Raw genomic sequence first — 23046 nt, forward strand, 5'->3', positions numbered from 1 at the left:
GTCAGCGATCTTAACAGCTCTCAGTATGTTGGGAAATGGGCTCTACATTCATTTAAACAACTTTGTGCTCATTGGCCGTCTGCTCACTACACTTTTTTTTTTCCCTCTCTCTCTCTTTTTTAAAGGCAAAACAATTTATTCCTCTCACTCAGGACTGATAGACCATAAAAGGTCAAAACATTTATGGTAATTATAACAGATGCCTGGAAGTTAATTCTGAGTCACCTTGTATTTCCCTCTGATATTGAAGTGATAATAGTAATCTTAAGCAGTGGAAGTAAAACATGACATATTTACAATTAAAAAAAGAAGAAAATCACACTTTTCATAGAAACATTAGGTTTTATTTCTAACGGTAACACAGAGTATAGTACAACATTCTTTCAAACAAACATCTTTCTTTGCAGTAGAAAAAATATGTAGGCATACACTGTGGCTTGTGTAGGCCCCTTTTTACATTCAACCTACATGATCCCTCTCTGCAATTACAGCAGCTCACAGTTCATCACAGTCCACGATCACCTTTGTTCAAGGCATCAACCTCAACTTGTTTTTCTATTTCAGCAGAAGGGGGGAAAACAATCATGAAAAAGGCAACAATCTCATTCAATATTATCGTTCTCTTTAGCCACTCTTCCTCACATACTATGACCTCCTTAAAGTTACATCCAAAGTCCCTCATCTTCCATCCTCCAAATAACACTGGAGAGTTTCCACACACCATGGGTCATAAATCACAATGCAGCACACACAGGCACGCACAAAAACCATAGCAGCAAAAATGTTGTAGGAAAGAAGTGTAAAATACATCAAGAGTGCATCTTTACAAAAGTAGAACAGACGTAGGAAAAATCGGAAGTGCAAAAGCAGGGATTTAGCACTTAATGGGCATCATTATCTCTCATGGACTCCCTTATAATACGTCATGCTTAGTGCATTCACTAGAAAGTGACCGATAAACTGGTACTATCAAATGAGATACACAAACTTCAATATGAAGCAATCTCATATTGTACCAGATTATTCCACATCCATAATCTGAGGATTATGTGTTTTATGCAGTGCTGCTCTTAAAGGGACAGTTCACCCAAAATTGAAAATTCTGTCATCATTTACTCAGACTTATGTCGTTTAAATAGTTACAACTTTTTTCTTCAGTGGAACACAAAAGAAGATATTTTTAAGATTTTTTTCTTCCATACAATGACAAAGAGAGTCAGTGGGGTCGAAAACAATATTCGACCCTATTTACTTTTCATATTTTATCTTCTTTTGTGTTGAGTTGAGTAAATGACAGAAATTCCATTTTTTGTTGAACCATCCTTTTAGGGATGACTTAAATTATTACATATTAATGTCCAGTTGCATTTCAGAAGTAGGATTCCCAAAATTCAGTGACTTCAGATGGGTAACAACAAAATTATTACCCTTCAAGGTAACAAAATAGTGTATTGAAGAATCTATTTTGGAGTAAGTGCTAGTTGTTCACTTTATACAAGGACATATGGAAAGATATCCGAAATTATGCCATTGTATTACAGTTAGTCTCAGAACAACACAAAGAAAGGCATCTATGTTATGAAAATTATTGGTTTACCTCATGTCAGATCTACAAAATAGCGTACATAGTGTGCTACAAAATTCGAAAAATAACATAAACCAACATTTTTCATTCTGAGTAATTGCCATATGGTTAACATGGTTAGTCTCAAATTTGCATAATTTCAGAGCCAACACATCTCATTTTAAGATAAATGAAATGTGTATCTCAAACATACAACAACAATGAATTTATTTGGACAACCATGGCCAAAAAGGGTTTTCTTTTGGGGGCATCATTGCTAATTTATACTCTTCAGACTTTTCAGAAGTCATTTCTGAAACGAACCAAGCGCTTCTTTTGCATTTGTCCTTGTTACAAGATTTACTTCAAATTCTTCAGAGGGTCTTGAACTGTCACCAGTAGGGGGTGTTGTTCTCAATATGACCCCAGCTCTGCCACTCGGGGAAGAATCCACTAGATGTTCTCGGGCTCCCGAACTGATCAAACTCCATCTCAGGCCGTTTGCCTTGATTCTTAAAATCTGTTGTCATCGTCTGGGTGACATTGGCCTGGCTGGGGTCGTTCTCTGTATGTACCAGCTTGTAATTTTTCCCATCATTATTGTCCCAGTATGTTGTTTCATGGGTTTTGTAGGATATGCAGAACTCCACCAGCTCATGTGGGGCCACAGAACTTGGAAGGTCGATCGAAAACGAGAAGGTGTCAACATCCTCACATCCATAAACATTATTCATGTACGTACAAGGAATGTCAGCATAGCTTTTCCATGAATCAAATGTTATTCGCACATGGACGACCTTCTCGAAGCTTACATTGCTCACTTTGACCGTGCCAGTGAGCGATCTCTCTTGAATTATACAGTTTTCTAAGCATACCAGGTTCTTCTTTAGACGGTTTCGAAAGTCCAAATAGTCTGCAGCAGGCTGAGGAAAGTCCAAAATTAAATTCTTCTCCTTCTCCGCCTTTAGGCCCACAATGGCATCCTCCAGGTCTGATAATTCAAACTGCAGGTCTAACATGGTGTCTTCCTCGAATTCCTTAAACACATGGACTGCTGTCAGAGACATGCCTTTGGAGTCAGCAAACACCACTTTCTTTTTAGCTTTGGTCTCGGGACTCTTCCATCCTAGGTTGGCAGTGTCCACGTCGGTCTTGGAGCTGATGCAGGATCGCAGAGGTTTGTATCGGTTGACTAGGTTCCTGGACTTGCAGTCCTCATATGAACTGAGGAAACTGCGAAGAGGTGGCGAGTGTGCCAGACAGATTCTCATTGCCACATCCACAGGCATAATTGGACTTGGCATTGGCCTGGGGTTCAGTATCTGCAGAACCCTGTCATGAAGACAATAGTGAAAAACACTAAAGTGACCAATTAAGCAGGAGATGTGACAGTCACATAGATACAGATTTGCCCAGAATTTAGAGATTGAGTTAACAAAACCACTATTGTTGCAGCTAGCTTGAGCTATTTGAAAAAAAAAAAAAAAAAGAAAAAAAAAAAAAAACATTTTAGAGCCATAGCTACTGATTTAAGCTTTTCCAATCAATTTTTATGAGGAAAATGTATTTTTAGTATTTGACAAAATGTCAGATGTCGAATTACGAAATGGGATAAATTTAAAAGCAACAAAGTATAAATTTCAAAATTCTAAAATATCTATTCTAGTTTTCCTAGCACTAAAAGTACCTTGTTAGACACTAGAGTGCATTTCAACTGTTACTAGTAACATTTTTGTTTGAATTTTTTTTTCTTTTTTCTTTTACCTATAATGTACACAATCTGGCTAGACATTACTTCAAATAAAAAATATTACTGGTGACATTTAGGATAGATAGTGTCTCATAAACATGTACTAGTATCCACTAAGTATTAGTAAAGCCGGAAAACAGAGGCTAGTATCCATATTCAATAAACAGATACTAGTAAAAATGGAACAGTTACAGTCTAGGCAATAGTGAATAGAAGTGTTATCTGTACAAGACCTCACCAGAATTCACTGGTAAAATTAGCAAATATAATAGAATAGTTACTTTGTGGCTATAGATTAGTAACTAGTCTTATTAGTAGTAAAAAATATCAAATTAAATATTAAGTACTAGTGACAAATTAAATAGTAGCAGGCTATTAGGTAATTTTGGAACAAATAACCTACTAGTTCTGATGAATATCCTAATATCTATAGATACTAGAGAAATTAAAAAAGACAAGTCAACATTATCACTGTTGGACTAATTTGTACAAAAAAAAAGTACTAGTAACAGAAACAGATACTACGATGTTTAAAATAAATAGATGCTACGGCAGCTTGACATTGTCAGTGTCCAAATAATAATTTAAACAAGTAAAAATATTATTTTAAAATTAATCTTAAATTAGTGATAAACAGAGGTTATCTTTACACTTTTCCAGCGCTCAGTGAGCAGTGATAAACCCCCTCGCTGCACTATGACGCATTCTGTATTCTTACCTGGTGCAATTCATTGAAACTCGCGGTTGTTTCCCAAACGAAAGACCGTTTGTTCTGCTATAGTTTGAACAAGTAGTTTTTTTTCTACGTGCTTTTAAACTTCATTTAAAAGCGTGACGACCACCATAACTAAAAACCCGCTGATGAACAGTCGTTTGCTGCGGCACGCCCCCTTCGAGGTCCAGCTCTACTGCAAAAGCCAAGAGAGCGTTCCGCCGGTACATCAAGCTTCTGCCCGCATTGGTTCACGATAACCCATCCCGAGAGCCAATGGGAGAGCACGAGATAGAGGCGCTCCAGCAATCAGCGCGCAGGAAAAAATCAGCCATGGCGCGCGTGCAAAGCAGATCAACCCAGCCGTGAGCTGAGCTGCAACAGAGGCGGGTGCAAAGCGTCACCCAAATTTAGATAGCCCGTATATCCCAGTGACGCGCTATCTGTGGATCAGAGTAATTTCCTTTCTGCATGTCCTTTCCTTTATTATTATGCATAGGCGAGTCTGTCATTCTATTACTGTAAGTATTATAAAAAAATAGTTTTAAATTAGTAGTTAAATTAATAGTTTTCTCATATTCAGATATAATAAGGTCGCTAGGTTGTCACATTTTTGCAGTCTAGGCTTGGCACAAGTAAAATGCTGCTTGAGTTGTGGCACAGTGGGTAATTCACATGCTCATTACATTCAAATAGATCATGGAGATGCAGGCTTGAATCTGGCCTGTGTGTGTTAGAAATGGCTTTTTTTTTTTTTTTTTTTTTTTTTTTTTGTACATCACTTTAAAATTATTATTATTATTATTATTATTATTATTATTTAGAAACCATTACTCCATAATCATGAATGAAAAACATGGATAATCATTGGTCAAAATGAGTGGGAACACTGTTCATAAGTTCAGAAGGCATTGTTCTCAAAGACTATGTCACAGAGCATTCATACCAATGACAAGCTGTCATTTGTGGCTGTTAAACATTTATGAAGCTGTCATGCTCTATTGCTGTTACTGTGGATATTGTATGGTGCAGTGACAGCATCCTATTGAGTAAAGTGACCTTCATTAACCAGATCCATATCGCAACAGTTTACGGAGTGTATAATTTATGATTATCACAAGATGACTATTATTTATAAGAATGAACAAAATACAGAGTACAATACTTACAAAACATACAAAACATATTTCATTGTTGATAAGGTTAACTTATAAACATGTATAAAACTTATAAAATAAACTCTTCTTTGACAAAATCTTCAAAATCACTATAGTATGGCCCCTTCCTACACTATACCTAAACCTACCCGTGACAGGAACCTAATGTAATTTTAACATTCTTAACATTTAACATTCTTTATACATATATATATATATATATATATATATATATATATATATATATATATATATATATATATATATATATATATATATATATATATATATATATATATATATATGTATGTTAAAACATTCTCATATTTATGTAGTCTGGTGACTTAGTCTGACATTTAAGAATGTTTTAACATTTATTATAGTTAAATGCTTTGGATACATTCAGGAAACAGAAAAAAAAAAAAAAACTAATAAAGCATACATAAGTATATAAAGTTTTTCACAATCCATTGTGTAATGAAACACTCATAAACAGCAAATATAGTAAGTTTTTATAATAAGATTTCACAAGATGAAAATACCTTAAATTTGAATGCACTTCCAGAATATTCATTCAAAAAAACGACGAAATATAGTATATTTTTACCTTTTAAGAAGGTCCTCTATTCCTTTAAGACGTCTGAGACTGTTTTGCTAGTCTAATCTAAACACTTTAGTCACTATCTCATGAGTGGAAACTTCAAGCAACTATTGGTCCATTAACCACACTTGCAAAACAGGAAGTGCACAGACAGCCTTCTAAATCAATTTAGCTACAGCTGGCCATCAGCATAATGCTGAAATACGCTAATTAAATCACATTTTGCTTACGCTGTTAATGACAATGGTCCAAGGTGAAGGTCAGTGAGAATTTACCTCTGTATTTTGGAATTAAGGAGAGCGCTTGATTTTTCATTAAACCAGGTGTTTTGCAACCTTCAGCTTGTTAGTGCAGTCACAAATCATTGAAGTATGCACTTTCACATAAGCAGGACTAAACATTTACAATGTTTAGAGCTTTATTTTTTTATTATTATTGGATTGACTATTGGATTGTTTTCACAGTGAGTGGTGTTGGTTATGGATGATTTCCTGAGATAGGCTGAACAATACAGGGTGTGTGCTTGATATCAGCAGTCATGCAAACATGTATTAAGGCAAAGAGAGTCCAAAACAAGACAGAGCTTGCATTGCAAGATTTTATTTGTGTAATTTTTTTTCCTTTTTCAAAAAATGACTTGCATTGCTTAAACTGTGCACAAATATGATTGATTATGATGCACGATTGTGTATACAGTATTTTAACCGTAACACCTTTTTACCATACCGTGACAGGTTTTTACGTGTCACTTCCTCGGTGGAAGTCTGACTGAAATGTGGGTAGTTTTGCATAGTGTGGCAATATTTACAGAGCTATTGCAAAAATAGCAGTATTTAAAGAACCAGACAGTGAAATCGAATCAGAATGTGCTACAGTTCATTAGATTCCCATGAGAATATACTTCCAAAATATTAGAAATAAATAAATAAGTGCTTAAAAATATTGGATTCATATGGTCTTGTTAATTCAGTTAGAACAATCCCTCTTGTTAAGGAACAGAAGATACTTTGGTATCTTTGAAAAAATGTAACTTCAACATTAAACAAAAAAGAGGTATTTAATGGCCCATTTTTACTCATTATTATCTGCCTGTTTTGTTTTGAGAGGTTTAAATATAGAACTAACAAGTCCCTTAAAGCCTGTTACTACCATCTGCTGCTGGATGGCTGTATTAGCAGTCACTGAACTAATATATATATATATAGCTTTCCTGTTAAGAGAAGTTGTAGATTCTCTATCTGTCTATAGTATCTCACAGAAGTGAGTATACCCCTCACATTTTTGTAGATATTATCTATTGTCGTTCTCTCTAATAAAAGAGTTAAAAAAAAGAGATGCAGTCTGTATTTTTTATTATAACAATTCACATTCAAAAATACTCCATATATTCTAAAATGGTACACATTCATAACATTCTGAACAGTACTGTACACTGACATGCTCCATGACTTTAATGTGACATTTTCCGAATGAACTACACAGACATCAACAGGCATCAGACTGATAAAAACATTGACAATTACAACCAAATTAGTACAGGCGTGACCAAATACGAAATTTTATTTTACACAGGTATAAACACTTTTGCAAATATACAGTATGATATTTTACATCATTACCATTTACATTTGATTAAATATACACAATCAGCATAAGATGAAGATAATGAAACAAAAGACCTTCACACTAGATGGTTTGCCTGACAGAAACCAGCTTTGACACAGTGAGTAAACCTGAGTCAGCGTTGTCCTCTTTCAAGTGGCACATATTTATTGATGTTTATTTGTGCAGCTCATTTGACAGAAATAAGGACAACTATTTTTCCCGCAGAAAATAAATTCTTTCAGCTAACAGTGATACGTTTCTCGTCAATGCTACAGTACTTCCATGCAAAATCTTATAACAGAAATCTTCACCACTAGCGCAGAACAACAGACCTCACTCTCAACAATTCAGATGGCACTTTTATTTTGCTTTGTATAACAAGACGAACAGGATGTAACAGAAACTGGCAGACAACAGACTCAGAAAGAGGCAGAGTGGTCTATGTTTTCAATACACCATATGCGAGTGTAAGAATTTAAGGAAGTAGGGAAGATCAAGTTCGGACCCAGCTGACAGGCACCCACTGTGGCTCCCTCTCGAGTCGTTCCAGAATGTTCCTCAGCTCTGCACAGGCACTGGCAGAGTCCTCCTTTACCAAGACCCTGTCCACTAGATGGCCATATTGCTGGTCCATCTGCTCGGCTGACTGCCTCATGTCCTGCAGGTCTTCATCCTTTTCACAATGGGAGAAAGAAAGACATATACAAAAAAAGAGTTTTTGTCAACTGTGTACAATATAAGCGATTTACTAGCTACATTTGGGTAGTATGGTGATATAAATCAGTCTCACCGTGATGTGTCCATTGTCACCCCTTCCTGGTGATGTGGGAGAGCTACGTTGCCGACGAATCTCAGGGATGCGTGGCTTTACAAAGATCACATAGGGCTTAAACTCTGCCGTACGGAGGATTTTTAGGGCCTGAGAATTACAGTAAAATGAAATATAAATCATAGCATGGGTTTCCAATTATGTGCTCAGTAAAAATCAAGACCAGAGTCTCTGCTGATAACAGAAATTGTAGATTCAAATCCAGATTAGGTTGAGCAGAACGTTACCACCGTGGAAGAGATCACCATTTACACTGACATTTATTTATCTAAAGTGACTTATAAATCTGACTATACATTAATCTACCCCTAAACTGTATGACTTTTCCTGGTTGCACTTTATTTTACAACACTGTAAAAAATAAATCCGAAAAAGTACGACAGCTTATTGCCCGGATATTATCAAGTAATTTTACGGACATTTCCCTTAACCCTAAAACACAACTCAATGAACTGCAAAATTCAAAATACAGGTAAAATACCTGTAAAACATAAATATGGAAAATTCCATTAAATTAATACAGTACAGTGTACAATTTTTTTTTAGAGAGTGTATGTGTACTTACGTGTACTTACAATATACTTACCTTAGAAAATAATGGGTAATATAAGGTAACTACAGGGGTAGGGGTTAGGGTTAAGGTTAGGTTTAGGTTTGGGTTCAGGGTTAGTACCTAGTTATTACCCAGTTATTGTAAATACTGTAATAAGTACATCAAATGTACATGGGGAACAGGACTGTAAACCCTTTTTCCCATGAAACAGGGAGTTATCAAGTTCAGTGCAATTTCTCTTGCTTATTTAAACAAAATTATGTATTAGTACTGTGGTGGAAATTATTGGTGGAAAATGAAATGTTTTCTTTCAAAAGATTGGTAATGGAAGGAATATGAAAATTCCTATTTTATTATTTGATTTATATTTTATGCTCTCATAATTATATACTTGTATTGTAAAGTGAAATGTTGGTATGTTCTGTGCTTGTGCTTTTTATGAAGGTAAAGGGTACGTTTAAACAATAGGCCCCAGAGGAAAATGGAACAAATGTGTTAGAACTTAAAGACCCGCTTTGGTGAAAATCAAGTTTTAACGTTTATATGTCCTTGTGGTGTTTTTAATGTGCTTTAAGAAAAACATGTGCAAATTCATCAGTCAACACCATTGCTGAATATTTTTTCCTTAAAACTGCAGTGTCCCAAAGACAGTCTCAAAAACACGGTTTGAAACCACCCCTAATTCCTTCCATCACAAACATGTAACCAATCCTGTTAATGTGCGGGGCAGGGCTTTTCGTATCATTATTTCTAATGATGCTGATTGTTAGAAGGCAGCTGTCTCTCTGACTCTGAAATGGTGAAGGGGAACATGGTTTGTGTAACATTAGCAACACATTATTAGCAGTTGATAATGTAGCATGTGTCTCAATCAGCTCCCTAGTTCAGTAGTCAGGGAACTGATCAGGGAATCAGCCACATTCATTTACATGATATACTGATTCACGACCTAGGGAGCTAGGGAGCTGATTGAGACGCAGGGGTAGTCACACCAAAGGCTAATATCAATTACAGTTATGTCCACTTTTATTCAGATTCTGAATGGATAATATATAACATAGAAAGCGCACAAAGACAGCTCCCTTTATAATCACTAAAAAGCATATTCATGGATCCGCATATACTAAATGAAGCAAGGGTGTAGTGTCACATTGAAGCTCTTTTAAAGAATTTGGAAATTATTTGCACAGGATTTTTTTTTTAAACATGTTATTTTCATTATCAAAGATGAGTTTCAAGAGAAAAAAAAAAAATTGACTGCAGGGGGACTTTAAGTGGCCAAGGCCATGTCTTTCTATCTTTATGCATATCACATGATTAAATAGTCTAGACATCAGTGTTTGACACCAGGAAACTGGCAGCTGCCATTGTCAGCCCAGATGAGAATAACCAATCAAATTGAAGAAACTGTTCAACTTGTGCAAACCGTGTGTAACTTAGTTATGTTTGAAAATAACCTGCAAGGTATAAATGTGTGAGTATTTTTCTGGTCGTAGAGCTGCTCTGCTGTGTCTGAAGTGACTACTGGCTGGCCACTAATAAACCTGATTACTGCAAAGAGTAACTTGGGAGTTGTGTCTTGATGTTGCACAGCTAAGGAAGAGAAGCACTAAAAAATGTAGCAGACACTTTGGAACTGGTAAGACGGTGATAACCACCCCCGGGTGGTTAGAGCCCAGTATAGGCAACTGGGTTGCTAAGCACCTCAAGTCAAATAAGATTAGTTTAAAAATTTCTATGACACTGCACATTTCACAAGAGCTGAGAATCAGAAATACAGAGAAAATCAAGTAAACTGACAATAGTAACAATAAGAGAATGATATATTTACCTCAGGTTGAACATCTACCAGACACACTTTATTTCTCGCCAGGACACTCCGGATTGACTCTAGACTCGTCCCATATTGGTTATTCTTATATTCACCAAATTCAATAAACCTGGACATGCACAATATGTGTTTTTCATCAATTAAAACAGCAGTAAAAATCAAATTTTATAACACTACTAAAGGAAAGTTCATCCAAAAATGAAAAATCTGTCATCATTTACTCATCCTCAAGAAGACAATTTCCATGCAGGTACAACAGCTGGTAGCTAAAGTATTCAAGTTTCGGGGTGAACTATGCCCTTAACAAAATACCACACAGCTGTGTTACAATACTGACCAAAAGCATTCAACATATTAAAACTATTTCATAAAACATACTTATTAGATTGTATGTCAGCCTCAAAGGCCTGCTTGGAGATGAAGTGATATTCTACACCCTCCTTCTCATGGCTCTTCCTGGGTCTTGTTGTGTCTGTTGGAAAATGATTATACAAGTCTACAATCATTTCAGTTAATATCACATGTGATCTTGCAATGTATGACATGTAGTTGACATATGACATGATTTTGCAATGTATGACATCCAATGAGATTAGAAGCTCTTCAACTTCAGGTTGTCAATTTGAAGCAAGAATAAGTTCTTTGATTCAGCTTCTTCATGTACCAGGAAGGACTTCCCCAGTCTCTAAAGTAAAACTAATGGAAAAAGTAAACTCACGTGGCACAGCAACACCGTACCGATGAGGATTCTCAGCAATCACTTTCTGCTTCAGCTCATTGATCCGAGCACCAAGAGATCCTGAAGAGAATAACAAAACAAAGAAAATGACATTCTGAAGGCAAACAAAAGATTGGTTCATTTAGATTGCTCTGAAATCCCTTGAGTCTTACCTATCAGAACCACAAGTCTTGGTTTATCTTGAGGTCTCATCTGATGTAGGGTCACCTCTTCATATATGAGGAACTCATTCTCTGTGGACTCCGCTGGGTGAGACTCTTTGGTCGAACCCTGATGATCCTTGCGGCTCAGCCTGAAGCTTCTTCTTAGACCAGCTGTGAGAACAGAGAGATTTTCCAATAGATCAACAAAGGAAAAGACCATCTAAAAACAGAGAAGATCAGAAATAGACATGACAGAATTACATTATAAAAAGATCAGACCAAAAGACAAGGGTGGAAAGAGGGGCATCCTCCAGACTAAAAATATCATGTCTCTCACACGGCTGCTGATTTTATGTAACTGCTGCATCTCAGGGGGAAATAGCAGAACGCTGTTCATCTGCTTTGTACTATTTAATATGTAGTGAATAAGTTAAAGCAGCAATGCATCTATTCACCTTACAAGTATGAATGAAACGTGGTACCTGAGTAAAACTCCCAGGAAAAGGCCTGGCCACAGGACGGTGCCACCGCCTTACACTTTGGAGAAACTACAACTAATGTTAGACCATCACACATCCAGCATAATTCTATAAAAACTATCACGAGCTATCAGCCATGCCAAAGCCTGCGTGAGCCATCAGCCCAAAGCAATAGTTCCCTGGCTATAGCAGTGCACCTGCTCTATACTTAAAGAAAGTTCATCCAAAAATAAATGTTTCAATAAATGAGTTCCTTTCCTATGGAAGCCCATTTCCATCACATAAGAAAAAATATCATGCTTTGCTATATCAGAAATATGAGATAAGTTGAAATTATGTGATAAAAAGTCAAAATTATGACTAGTTTGACTTTTTAATTGTCTTTTTATCTCATAATTTCCACTTTTATGCAATAATCATGACTTTGATTTGATTTCTTATGTGGTGGAAATGGAACACTTAAACAGAAATGCTGAAGAATGTACTGGCCGTTTTTTTTCTCCCCGTAAAAAGAATAGTGAATAGGGACTGGGATGGTCAAAAACTAATATGACAATAAAGCACCATTGTTCATGCTTTGAATCCACAATTTTATGTCAAAGTGACATGACAAAACATTTAAATTTGATTATGTGGAAGTGCAAATGAGATATGAGATCTACAGTAAAGGAGAATATTATAATAATTACTGTATATTTATATTATATATGTGAATAATGACTTAAAGGATTAGTCCACTTTTAAATAAAGTTTTCCTGATAATTTACTCACCCCCATGTCATCCAAGATGTCCATGTCTTTCTTTGTTCAGTTGAAAAGAAATTAAAGTTTTTGATGAAAACATTTCAGCATTTTTTTCCATATAGTGGACTTCAATGGGCACCAAACAGTTGAAGGTCAAAATTAGTTTCACTGCAGCTTCAAATAGTTCTACATAATCCCAGATGAGAAATAATGGTCTTATCTAGAGAAACAATCACTCATTTTTTAATTTTTTTTTGTTTTTTTACATTTTATACATTTTAACCAGAATTGTTCATCTTGAACTAGCTCTCTCCTATCCTCGTCTGGGATCATGTAGAACAATTTGAAGCTGCAGTGAAACTAATTTTGACCTTCAACTGTTTGGTGCCCATTGAAGTCCACTATATGGAAAAAAAAAATCCTGGAATGTTTTCATCAAAAACTTTAATTTCTTTTCGACTGAAGAAAGAAAGACATGGATATCTTGGATGACATGGGGGTGAGTAAATTATCAGGAAAACTTTATTTAAAAGTGGACTAATCCTTTAAATGTATATGTGTTCCTCACACATAGGTACCACATGACTTTAGAATATTTGAGAAAAAAAAAACAGCAGGCATATTCTTCAATGTTTCTCCTTTTGTGTTCCACAGAAGAAAGGCATAAAGGCTCAAATGAACAATGTGAAGATTTCATTTTTGGGTAAACTGTCCCTTTAAGCAGTAAGCGCCACAAAGAGTAAGTGCAGAAAAGTCTTCATCTTAGCAAAGAGCACACACTAAAAACCACTGAGACTAAAACTCAAAGAGGGAGTTGTTCAAAGCCAGCAGCAGAGCAGTGGGCTGTCAAGATGTGACCAATGGCTGGGGTCTTAGGATGTGCCAAGCGCATGAGCTCTGTGGTGTATCAAAGAACTCACAATGAAACCAGATGATATTTTAAGCGATTAAAACCACACAAAAAAGCATCATCCAGAGCCAAAGCCATGTGGAGTGCATTTCAGTGTGTAGGGTGCATCTCTCACCTACATGCTGTCCACTGAGACTGCCCTCACTGTCACAATCCTCTGGAGGGTGGGTGGGTCAGGAAAACACAAGAGATGAAAGGGTACAGGGAGGAGAGGAGAATCAGTGGGGTAACGGGATATATACACTTTACAAGGATATTTTGTAGGTCAGAAACTCAGAGGTCAGAGTTATTGGAGAGGCCAAAAGAACCACAACAGCAAAAAGAAGCAGCAAGCACTGAGCACAGGGATTTCAGCATTTGTACTGGGTATTTAAATGTTGAGGCTTATAGTTCTTTTCATGGACTAGCAATGATTTTAAGTTAGCAACAAATACCTGAAATACCCATTTAACAGATTTAAGAATACATTTGAGAATAAAATTTTTTATTAGGTTATACTTTACTTTAAGGTGTCACCTTTACAGCGTAATTAGACAAATAAGTAATACTACTGAGTAATATTAATTAACAACTTACAGGGTTAGGTTTATGGTAAGTTGCTTGTAATTATGCAAAATTTACTGTTACTACTACACTAAGTAGGTTACAAGTGTGTAACAAGGACACTGTAAAATAAAGTGTTACCTTTTAATATTTCATAATGACATTTTGTCAAAATCACCTACCTTTTTCACAAGATTGGTCACCTGGTGTAAGCAGAATGAGGAAACAAACAGAATTGCTGCAACATGAACAAGTATGGAAAAGCAAATGAATATGGAATATTGCAACTAGTATCAATTTTGACAGTCCTGGTCAAAAGTATAAATGCCGTGACCAGCGTAGCCCGATTCCAGAAACGAAAGCACTATGCGGCATTTTTTTTTTTTTTTTTTATCGACTGTCAAAAGGACTGGCCTGTATAAATTACATAATTACAGAGAAAGAATATGTAAGCAAAATTAGCTTAAATTGATTAAATCGGAAATTGAATCAAATTTAGAACTTATGAAACTGAATCAAATCGAGAATCTGCATCGATACCCGGGGCTCTTTGGAAACATTTGAAAGTGTAACATAATAAACATAAACATAAACAACATGTTTTCTTGCAAATAACACTATATTGCCTGGGTCATTTAACAGGAATGGGTTAAAAAATGAGGAAGCTCTGACTGAACAGAAGAATTAATCTGAATATATCTTCTCCAATTTGTCTTTGACAGGTGCGCTTTCATATTTTCTCTGAAGATTTTGTCAGCACACCTCAAAAAAGATGCAAGATATCCACTTGTCTGCTGAATAACTGCTGCATATACAGATTTTTTGTTTTAAGGTTTATAAGCAACTCACATCTAGTTAAGTAGTAGGTACCCTACTTCCCTCAACTTCCCAGTAGTAGCTTCTGAGAACTTACATGGTGTTGCTCTGGGTGATTTAGGGCTCTGGTGTGTTCCCATTTTCATCCTATACAACAGTCGTCTGCAAATTTAGGACAAAGAAACAGGATATAGTTACAATAAGAAATTTCTTTTAGAAGAATCATAGCGGCCGAATGTCAGAAGAGACAAGAAGAGGATGAGAGTGTCCTCAAATATTTATTCAAAATGAATAAATCAACTGTTGTTTTAATTAATGACCATCCTAATGTTCAACTGTTGACATGATTTTTGTTGTGTACCTCTCCTGGAACTGTCTCGAAGGAACAAGGCCGGCACGCAGGTTGCTGTCTCCCACTCTTTTGGCCTGCCACCACGTTGGGTCGTCCTGGCTTACCACCTGCAGGATGTCCCCACGTGTGAAAGGCAGTCCAGCCTCCTGGCAGGGTGTGGCCTTGTCCTCATATGGTGTGTAATCAAACAGGGCTCTTAAATAGACCTTAAAGAGACATAAAATAACACTGCATACATTACCTGCATCAGCTATCTATTCTGTCCTATGACTTTCAAATAAAGTGATTGCAGTCACCTTACTCTCCTTGAATCTGTCCTCCTCCTTAATGGCAGGGATAATCTTCAGAGTGATCGAGCCCTGAGACTGAGACTGCAGCCCAACAAACAATAATCAAGGACACTAAATCACGCAAGTGCCTTTTCAGATAAGGAATCTTATGGGAATGACTCAGCTTTTGTAAAACAACAGAGGAATAGTGAACACACCAGAATCTGGCTGATCTCCTCAGGACGTTTGTGTATAATAAGATTTCCATTGACTTCCCTCAACTCATCTCCAACATGCACCAGACCTGAAGGAGAATTCAGTCAAGAGTCATCATGGTGCATTCAAAAAAACTGTCATAATACACACACTTTTTCACGTTCTTTTTCCAACCGATTTTCAACCTGCTTTGTATTGTTACAATGTCTACTTTTTTTTATTATAAATGATAAATTATTCATAACATTATACTATAGATTATATTACATACACCGAACAAAATTATAAAGGCAACACTTTTGTTTTTGCCCCCATTTTTCATGAGCTGAATATAGTGTATCATATAATAATATAATGTATATATATGTAACATATATATGTAACATTATGTTTATATTATACAAACACACACACATATATACATGTACATTTATATTATATATATATATATATATATATATATATATATATATATGTACAATATGCACTGAACAAAATTATAAACGTTTATTATAAACATTTGTTTTTGCCCCCATTTTTCATGAGCTGAACTCAAAGATCTAAGACTTTTCTATGTACACAAAAGGCCTATTTCTCTCAAATATTGTTCATAAATCTGTGTTAGTGAGCACTTCTCCTTTGCTGAGATAATCCATCCACCTCACAGGTGTGGCATATCAAGATGCTGATTAGACAGCATGATTATTGCACAGGTGTGCCTTAGGCTGGCGACCATAAAAGGCCACTCTAAAATGTGCAGTTTTTTCTCCTTCGCATAGAGTTAATCAGGTTGTTGATTGTGGTCTATGAAATGTTGGTCCACTCCTCTTCAATGGCTGTGCGAAGTTGCTGGATATGGCAGGAACTGGAACAGGCTGTCATATACGCCGATCCAGAGCATCCCAAACATGCTCGATGGGTGACATGTCCGGTGAGTATGCTGGCCATGCAAGAACTGGGATGTTTTCAGCTTCCAGAAATTGTGGACAGATCCTTGCGACATGGGGCCATGCATTATCATGCTGCAACATGAGGTGATGGTCGTGGATGAATGGCACAACAATGGGCCTCAGGATCTCATCACGGTATATCTGTGCATTCAAAATGCCATCAATAAAATGCACCTGTGTTTGTTGTTGATAACATACGCCTGCCCATACCATAACCCCACCACCACCATGGGCCACTCGATCCACAACGTTGACATCAGCAAACCGCTTACCTACAAGATGCCATACACGCTGTCTGCCATCTGTCCTGTACAGTGAAAACCAGGATTCATCCATGAAGAGAACACCTCTCCAAAGTGCCAGACACCATCGAATGTGAGCATTTGCCCACTCAAGTCGGTTACGATGACAAACTGCAGTCAGGTCGAAACCCCGATGAGGACGACGAGCATGAGCTTCCCTGAGACGGTTTCTGACAGTTTATGCAAACCGATTGTTGCAGCAGCTGTCCAGGTGGCTGGTCTCAGACGATCTTGGAGGTTAAGATGCTGGATGTGGAGGTCCTGGGCTGGTGTGATTACACGTGGTCTGCGGTTGTGAGGCGGGTTGGATGTACTGCCAAATTCTCTGAAACGCCTTTGGAGACGGCTTATGGTAGAGAAATTAACTTTCAATTCACGGGCAACAGCTCTGGTGGACATTCCTGCAGTCAGCATGAAAAATTCCACGCTCCCTCAAAACTTGCGACATCTGTGGCATTGTGCTGTGTGATAAAACTGCACATTTTAGAGTGGCCTTTTATTGTGGCCAGCCTAATGCACACCTGTGCAATAATCATGCTGTCTAATCAGCATCTTGATATGCCACACCTGTGAGGTAGATAGATTATTTCGGCAAAGGAGAAGTGATCACTAACATAGATTTAGACAGATATGTAAATAATATTTGAGAGAAATAGGCCTTTTGTGTATATAGAAAAAGTCTTAGATCTTTGAGTTCAACTCTTGAAAAATGGGGGCAAAAAAAATGTGTTGCGTTTATAATTTTGTTCAGTGTATATTGTACATGTATATACATATATATGTGTGTGTGTATAATATATATATATATATATATATATATATATATATATATATATATATATATATATATATATATATTATTATTATATGGTACACTATATTCTATTCTATCTTCTATATATATACAACTTTTTTTCTTGTTAAACCCTAAAACTGTAATTTTTTTTCTAGGATTAAATAAAAATCCTAGATTAGTCTCAGATTTTTGGACTTTTTGGACTCAGATTTTTTTCATAGAATGTTATATCATTCCATGCATACTAAAGGCATTATTCAATAGGACAACCTTGCACACAATCATATTTCAGCAGAATTTCTATGGCAACCATTGCATCTGCTCTGTATATTTCCAGTATAATCTGTAATCCCAAAGCAAATCATAATCTCAAGGATTTTAGTCAATATTTTGCATGTGATCAGAAAAATCCGCTATGAATGCTATTAATATCAAGAAAATAATGATTCTGCTGTGATTACAGTCTCCCTTGTAGCTGACATGTAATTTTCATTTTATTTAATTTGTAACTTTTTAAAAAACATTTAGGAGAGATTCTCAATAAATTCTTTACATTACACTTGAATAAATGGTTGTTCAATTCCCTCATTTTATCTCTCCATTGAGAATTGAGTCATCTGTCATGGTTTTACAGATTGAACAGTTTTTGACTTGGATGGTCCCCGATCACGGTATTATATTACATCAGATCTGATGAGAGAGATTTTGCTTTTGTCCAACCAAAGTGTAAAAACACACAGTTGGCACAGAAGAAAAAATGTTATGCTGACAAGGGGAGAGACCAGGCTGTCACTCACCACTGCGGTCTGCAGCCCCGCCCCTCATGATCCTAGCAACCACCACCGCTCCAGTTACCTCGTCCCTGCGGATGGTCGCACCCTAAAAGCCAATCAATTGCAAGAGTAATATATGAGCCTATATTTCACATGTCTTGATGATGGTGAACAAAATAGCCATTTTATACAAAAAACTGCTCAACCATCGCAAATACATTTAATATAACCTGCTATGATGCATAAACTACTATATTTGTTTGCTGAAACTCACAAGAGGCTCCTTGTTCTTCACCAAACGAACAATCTTCACTGATTCCTCCTCCAGTTCATCGTCTAGATCATCTGGTAGAGGGGGGAGCACAGGCTCAAAGTTCTTCTGTGCCACCGTGTCATGTACTGTTAGTACTGCCTGATGGGTCATGGAGAGAATAATCACAATAAAAGTTGACAGAATGATTCACTAGTGCTGTGGAACAAGAATGGAGGAGAATAGAAATTAAAAAAAATAAATAAAAAAATAGAGAAAAAACGATGCCTGTGGCACATGGAGATAATCTGATTCTATTTTGTAATGCTGCACACTATCAAATAAAAATCAATTAGGCTTATTTCACCAAGATTCTTTTAAACAGCCTCCTGATTTAACAGGATTTGTGTCAGCCTCATATCTGTAAAAGAAATTAAAAACCAATGTACAAACCCGATTCCAAAAAAAGCTTGGACACTGTACTAATTGTGAATAATAAATAATAATAATAAAAAGGAATATAATAATTTACAAATCTCATAAACTTATATTTTATTCACAATAGAATATAGATAACATATCAAATGTTGAAAGTGAGACATTTTGAAATGTCATGCCAAATATCGGCTCATTTTGGATTTCATGAGAGCTACACATTCCAAAAACGTAGGGACAGGTAGGAATAATAGGCCAGAAAAGTGAAATGTACATATAAGGCACAGCTGGGGGACCAATTTGCATTAGGTCAACTGGCAACATGATTGGGTATAAAAAGAGCCTCTCAGAGTGGCAGTGTTTCTCAGAAGTCAAGATGGGCAGAGGATCAACAATTCCCCCAATGCTGCGGCGAAAAATAGTGGAGCAATATCAGAAAGGAGTTTCTCAGAGAAAAATTGCAAAGAGTTTGAAGTTATCATCATCTACACTGCATAATATCATCCAAAGATTCAGAGAATCCGGAACAATCTCTGTGCGTAAGGGTCAAGGCCGGAAAACCATACCGGATGCCCGTGATCTTCGGGCCCTTAGACGGCACTGCATCACATACAGGAATGCTACTGTAATGGAAATCACAACATGGGCTCAGAAATACTTCCAGAAAACATTGTCGGTGAACACAATCCACTGCACCATTCACTGTTGCCGGCTAAAACTCTATAGGTCAAAAAAGAAGCCATATCTAAACATGATCCAGAAGCGCAGGTGTTTTCTCTGGGCTAAGGCTCATTTAAAATGGACTGTGGCAAAGTGGAAAACTGTTCTGTGGTCAGACGAATCAAAATTTTAAGTTCTTTTTGGAAAACTGGGATGCCATGTCATCCGGACTAAAGAGGACAAGGACAACCCAAGTTGTTATCAGCGCTCAGTTCAGAAGCCTGCATCTCTGATGGTATGGGGTTGCATGAGTGCGTGTAGCATGGGCAGCTTACACATCTGGAAAGGCACCATCAATGCTGAAAGGTATATCCAAGTTCTAGAACAACATATGCTCCCATCCAGACGTTGTCTCTTTCAGGGAAGACCTTGCATTTTCCAACATGACAATGCCAGACCACATACTGCATCAATTTCAAAATCATGGCTGTGTAGAAGAAGGATCCGGGTACTGAAATGGCCAGCCTGCAGTCCAGATCTTTCACCCATAGAAAACATTTGGCGCATCATAAAGAGGAAGATGCGACAAAGAAGACCTAAGCAACTAGAAGCCTGTATTGGACAAGAATGGGACAACATTCCTATTCCTAAACTTGAGCAACTTGTCTCCTCAGTCCCCAGACATTTGCAGACTGTTATAAAAAGAAGAGGGAATGCCACAAAGTGGTAAACATGGCCTTGTCCCAACTTTTTGAGATGTGTTGATGCCATGAAATTTAAAATCAACTTATTTTTCCCTTAAAATGATACATTTTCTCAGTTTAAGCATTTGATATGTCATCTATGTTGTATTCTGAATAAAATATTTTAATAATAATAAATTTGAAACTTCCACATCATTGCATTCTTTTTTTTATTCACAATTTGTACAGTGTCCTGTACTTTTTTGGATTCGTGTTTGCAATTTTCATATTAAAGAGGCAAGTGTTTATGTGCATCTGTTTAAAAAAATATTGTAAATTATACTGTAGGGCCAAATATACAATTAGGAGAAAATTTCTTCACCACAAAGACACACATGGTTAGGGAAATCTCTACAGAAAGCACAAGTGTAACTTTCGCACCTTCACATGTGGAGCAGTAAGAAGCGTTAATAGCTCTCTCTCATCGTCTTCCAGTGGTCCATTCTGTAGCTCCTCTGCGACCTGTCAGTGCAAACCACAAGACCAGTGTAATCAAAAATGCAAAAACGTGACAATTCATGGGCGAATCTACCTGCCACCCTAAGAAAAAGCATTGCCACCCCAGATTATTCCCAGAATAAAATATAAATGTAACCAGTGTTTTCTGCTACCGCATTGTACTAGCTGCACTTTAATCCATGATGACATAAAAAGATTTAGGCCTATCGCGAAAGAAAAGACGTCTGCTGCATTCATTAACAGGTGACTCATATGTTGCCCAGTTCAATTGTTTTTCCATTTGTGTTCATAAATTGTAAATTAGATAAAATTCCACAACACTTCATGTTGTTTATTTTGAACTGTAACTTGAACTGTAACTATTTATACTCTTTTCAGAAAATGTTGACTAAACCACTCAATTCATATGGATTTGTTTTACGATCTCTTCATTAACTTTTTGAAGCATCAAAGTGGTAGTTGTGTAGACTGTCAATGGTGGGACAGAAATCTTTCAGTTTTCATTAAAAGTATCTTAATTTGTGTTTTGAAAATGAACAGAAGTGTTATGGGTTTGGGGCACTAAAACATGATTTTTATGTAATACATAAAATTAATAAACTCTTCTTTATGTAGTAATGAGAGACATTTAAAATATTTTGAAGTGTTTAATAGACACTGTCTTGGTGCCCTGGATATTGATATTTTGTTATTAGGGGTCCAAGCACAAAAGGTGAATTGGACCCCAAATTAATTTATGATTCTGAACTGTCTGCCATTTCAACTGAAAGATGAAGGCTGTGATATCAATGTTCCCTACTAGAGGGAGCCACAGGATAGAAAAACTTTTAATCTGTTTTTTTATCAGTTTCCATCCCTTTGAATATGCACTATAGTGTACTGACAGTATAGTTTCATATAATTAGCATAGGCTACATAGAAATCTGTGAAATGCTTATAAATCATTAAATGGTAATTTAACATATAGACCCCAAAAAAACATATTTTTAAAGTTGCCAGTCATGATTAAATATATTGATTGATTGAAATATATTGCTGTCCATATAAAATAAAGAGACCATTTTATTTGTCTTTTTCAAGATAATGTATATTATACAATTTCTATAAAGAATATGAATAATGATGACACACACTTACGTCTTCGGCCAGGCAGGATGCGCTATGGAACACTGGGGTTGGACACTGGAGCTGGAACTGCCTCAGTCGCTCATGGATCTGCAGGAGAGGTCAGTATAGATGGATAATCATTCACAAAAACACTATTAGACATTTTTATCCAGCATTACGCACTTTCATAAGATAGCTGAGGCTCCTCTCACTGAAGACCTCTCTGAGGAAGACCAGGTCCTCCTTATGATTTGCTTCTGGATGCAGCTGGGAGGTGAGGAGAGCTAGCATCTCATGTAAACCTGCAGCATGCAAGAAAACAAAAATAATTTACTTTTTAAATCATGAATAATATAATAATGTTGTTGTGTTGACCGATACAGCAGGTTTACTGACACCTATTAGTGTGCATGTACCATAACATCACATAAAAAACAAATATTTTTAGTCACCAATACCACTGAAAAATACTCTAGCCATGCTTCAGAATGTAATATTTCATAATATTAAGGAATTTGTATTAAATTGGTCATGTGATCTAAACATAAAATAAAACAGCAGCAGATATGACTGGAACCTCATGTACATGATTTTGAACATTTTGTTTTTCAATGTTCATTTCTTTATGTGTAAATAATTTTTTTTTAATTAGGGAAAAAATACTTGTGTTTCTTTAATATGATGATCAAATGAATTTATTTTATGACAGCATCACAGCTGTTGTATGAAGTACCTGTGGTAGGTGAGAGAACAGGCAT

General features: G+C 36.4%; 2 protein-coding genes across 5 annotated transcripts; both read right to left on the bottom strand.

The window, feature by feature from the left end:
- Positions 1-341: 341 nt before the first annotated feature.
- Positions 342-5882, bottom strand: ppp1r3cb (protein phosphatase 1, regulatory subunit 3Cb). 4 transcript variants are annotated; one of them, XM_067369212.1, is made up of 3 exons: positions 4033-4765; positions 3718-3750; positions 342-2896 (listed from the first exon to the last, which is right to left on the bottom strand). In XM_067369212.1, exon 3 carries the CDS (start codon positions 2866-2868, stop codon positions 1957-1959), a length of 912 nt encoding a protein of 303 aa, XP_067225313.1. In that variant the 5' UTR covers positions 2869-2896; positions 3718-3750; positions 4033-4765; the 3' UTR covers positions 342-1956. The 4 variants fall into 4 exon arrangements, with proteins under 4 accessions (XP_067225313.1, XP_067225314.1, XP_067225311.1 ...); XM_067369213.1 differs by lacking the exons at positions 3718-3750; positions 4033-4765 and adding an exon at positions 5791-5882; XM_067369210.1 differs by lacking the exons at positions 3718-3750; positions 4033-4765 and adding an exon at positions 5726-5858.
- A 2000-nt stretch (positions 5883-7882) lies between these two features.
- mpp3b (MAGUK p55 scaffold protein 3b) lies at positions 7883-23046 on the bottom strand. The gene is made up of 18 exons (XM_067369275.1): positions 23022-23046; positions 22472-22590; positions 22319-22396; positions 21104-21184; positions 18909-19046; positions 18659-18740; positions 15816-15901; positions 15625-15699; positions 15338-15534; positions 15074-15138; positions 14343-14363; positions 13733-13774; positions 11494-11655; positions 11321-11401; positions 10981-11074; positions 10603-10711; positions 8180-8308; positions 7883-8062 (listed from the first exon to the last, which is right to left on the bottom strand). Exons 1-18 carry the CDS (start codon positions 23044-23046, stop codon positions 7883-7885), a joined length of 1764 nt encoding a protein of 587 aa, XP_067225376.1.

Source organism: Chanodichthys erythropterus, chromosome 19, assembly GCF_024489055.1.
Source record: "Chanodichthys erythropterus isolate Z2021 chromosome 19, ASM2448905v1, whole genome shotgun sequence".
Classification (NCBI taxonomy): Eukaryota; Metazoa; Chordata; class Actinopteri; order Cypriniformes; family Xenocyprididae; genus Chanodichthys; species Chanodichthys erythropterus.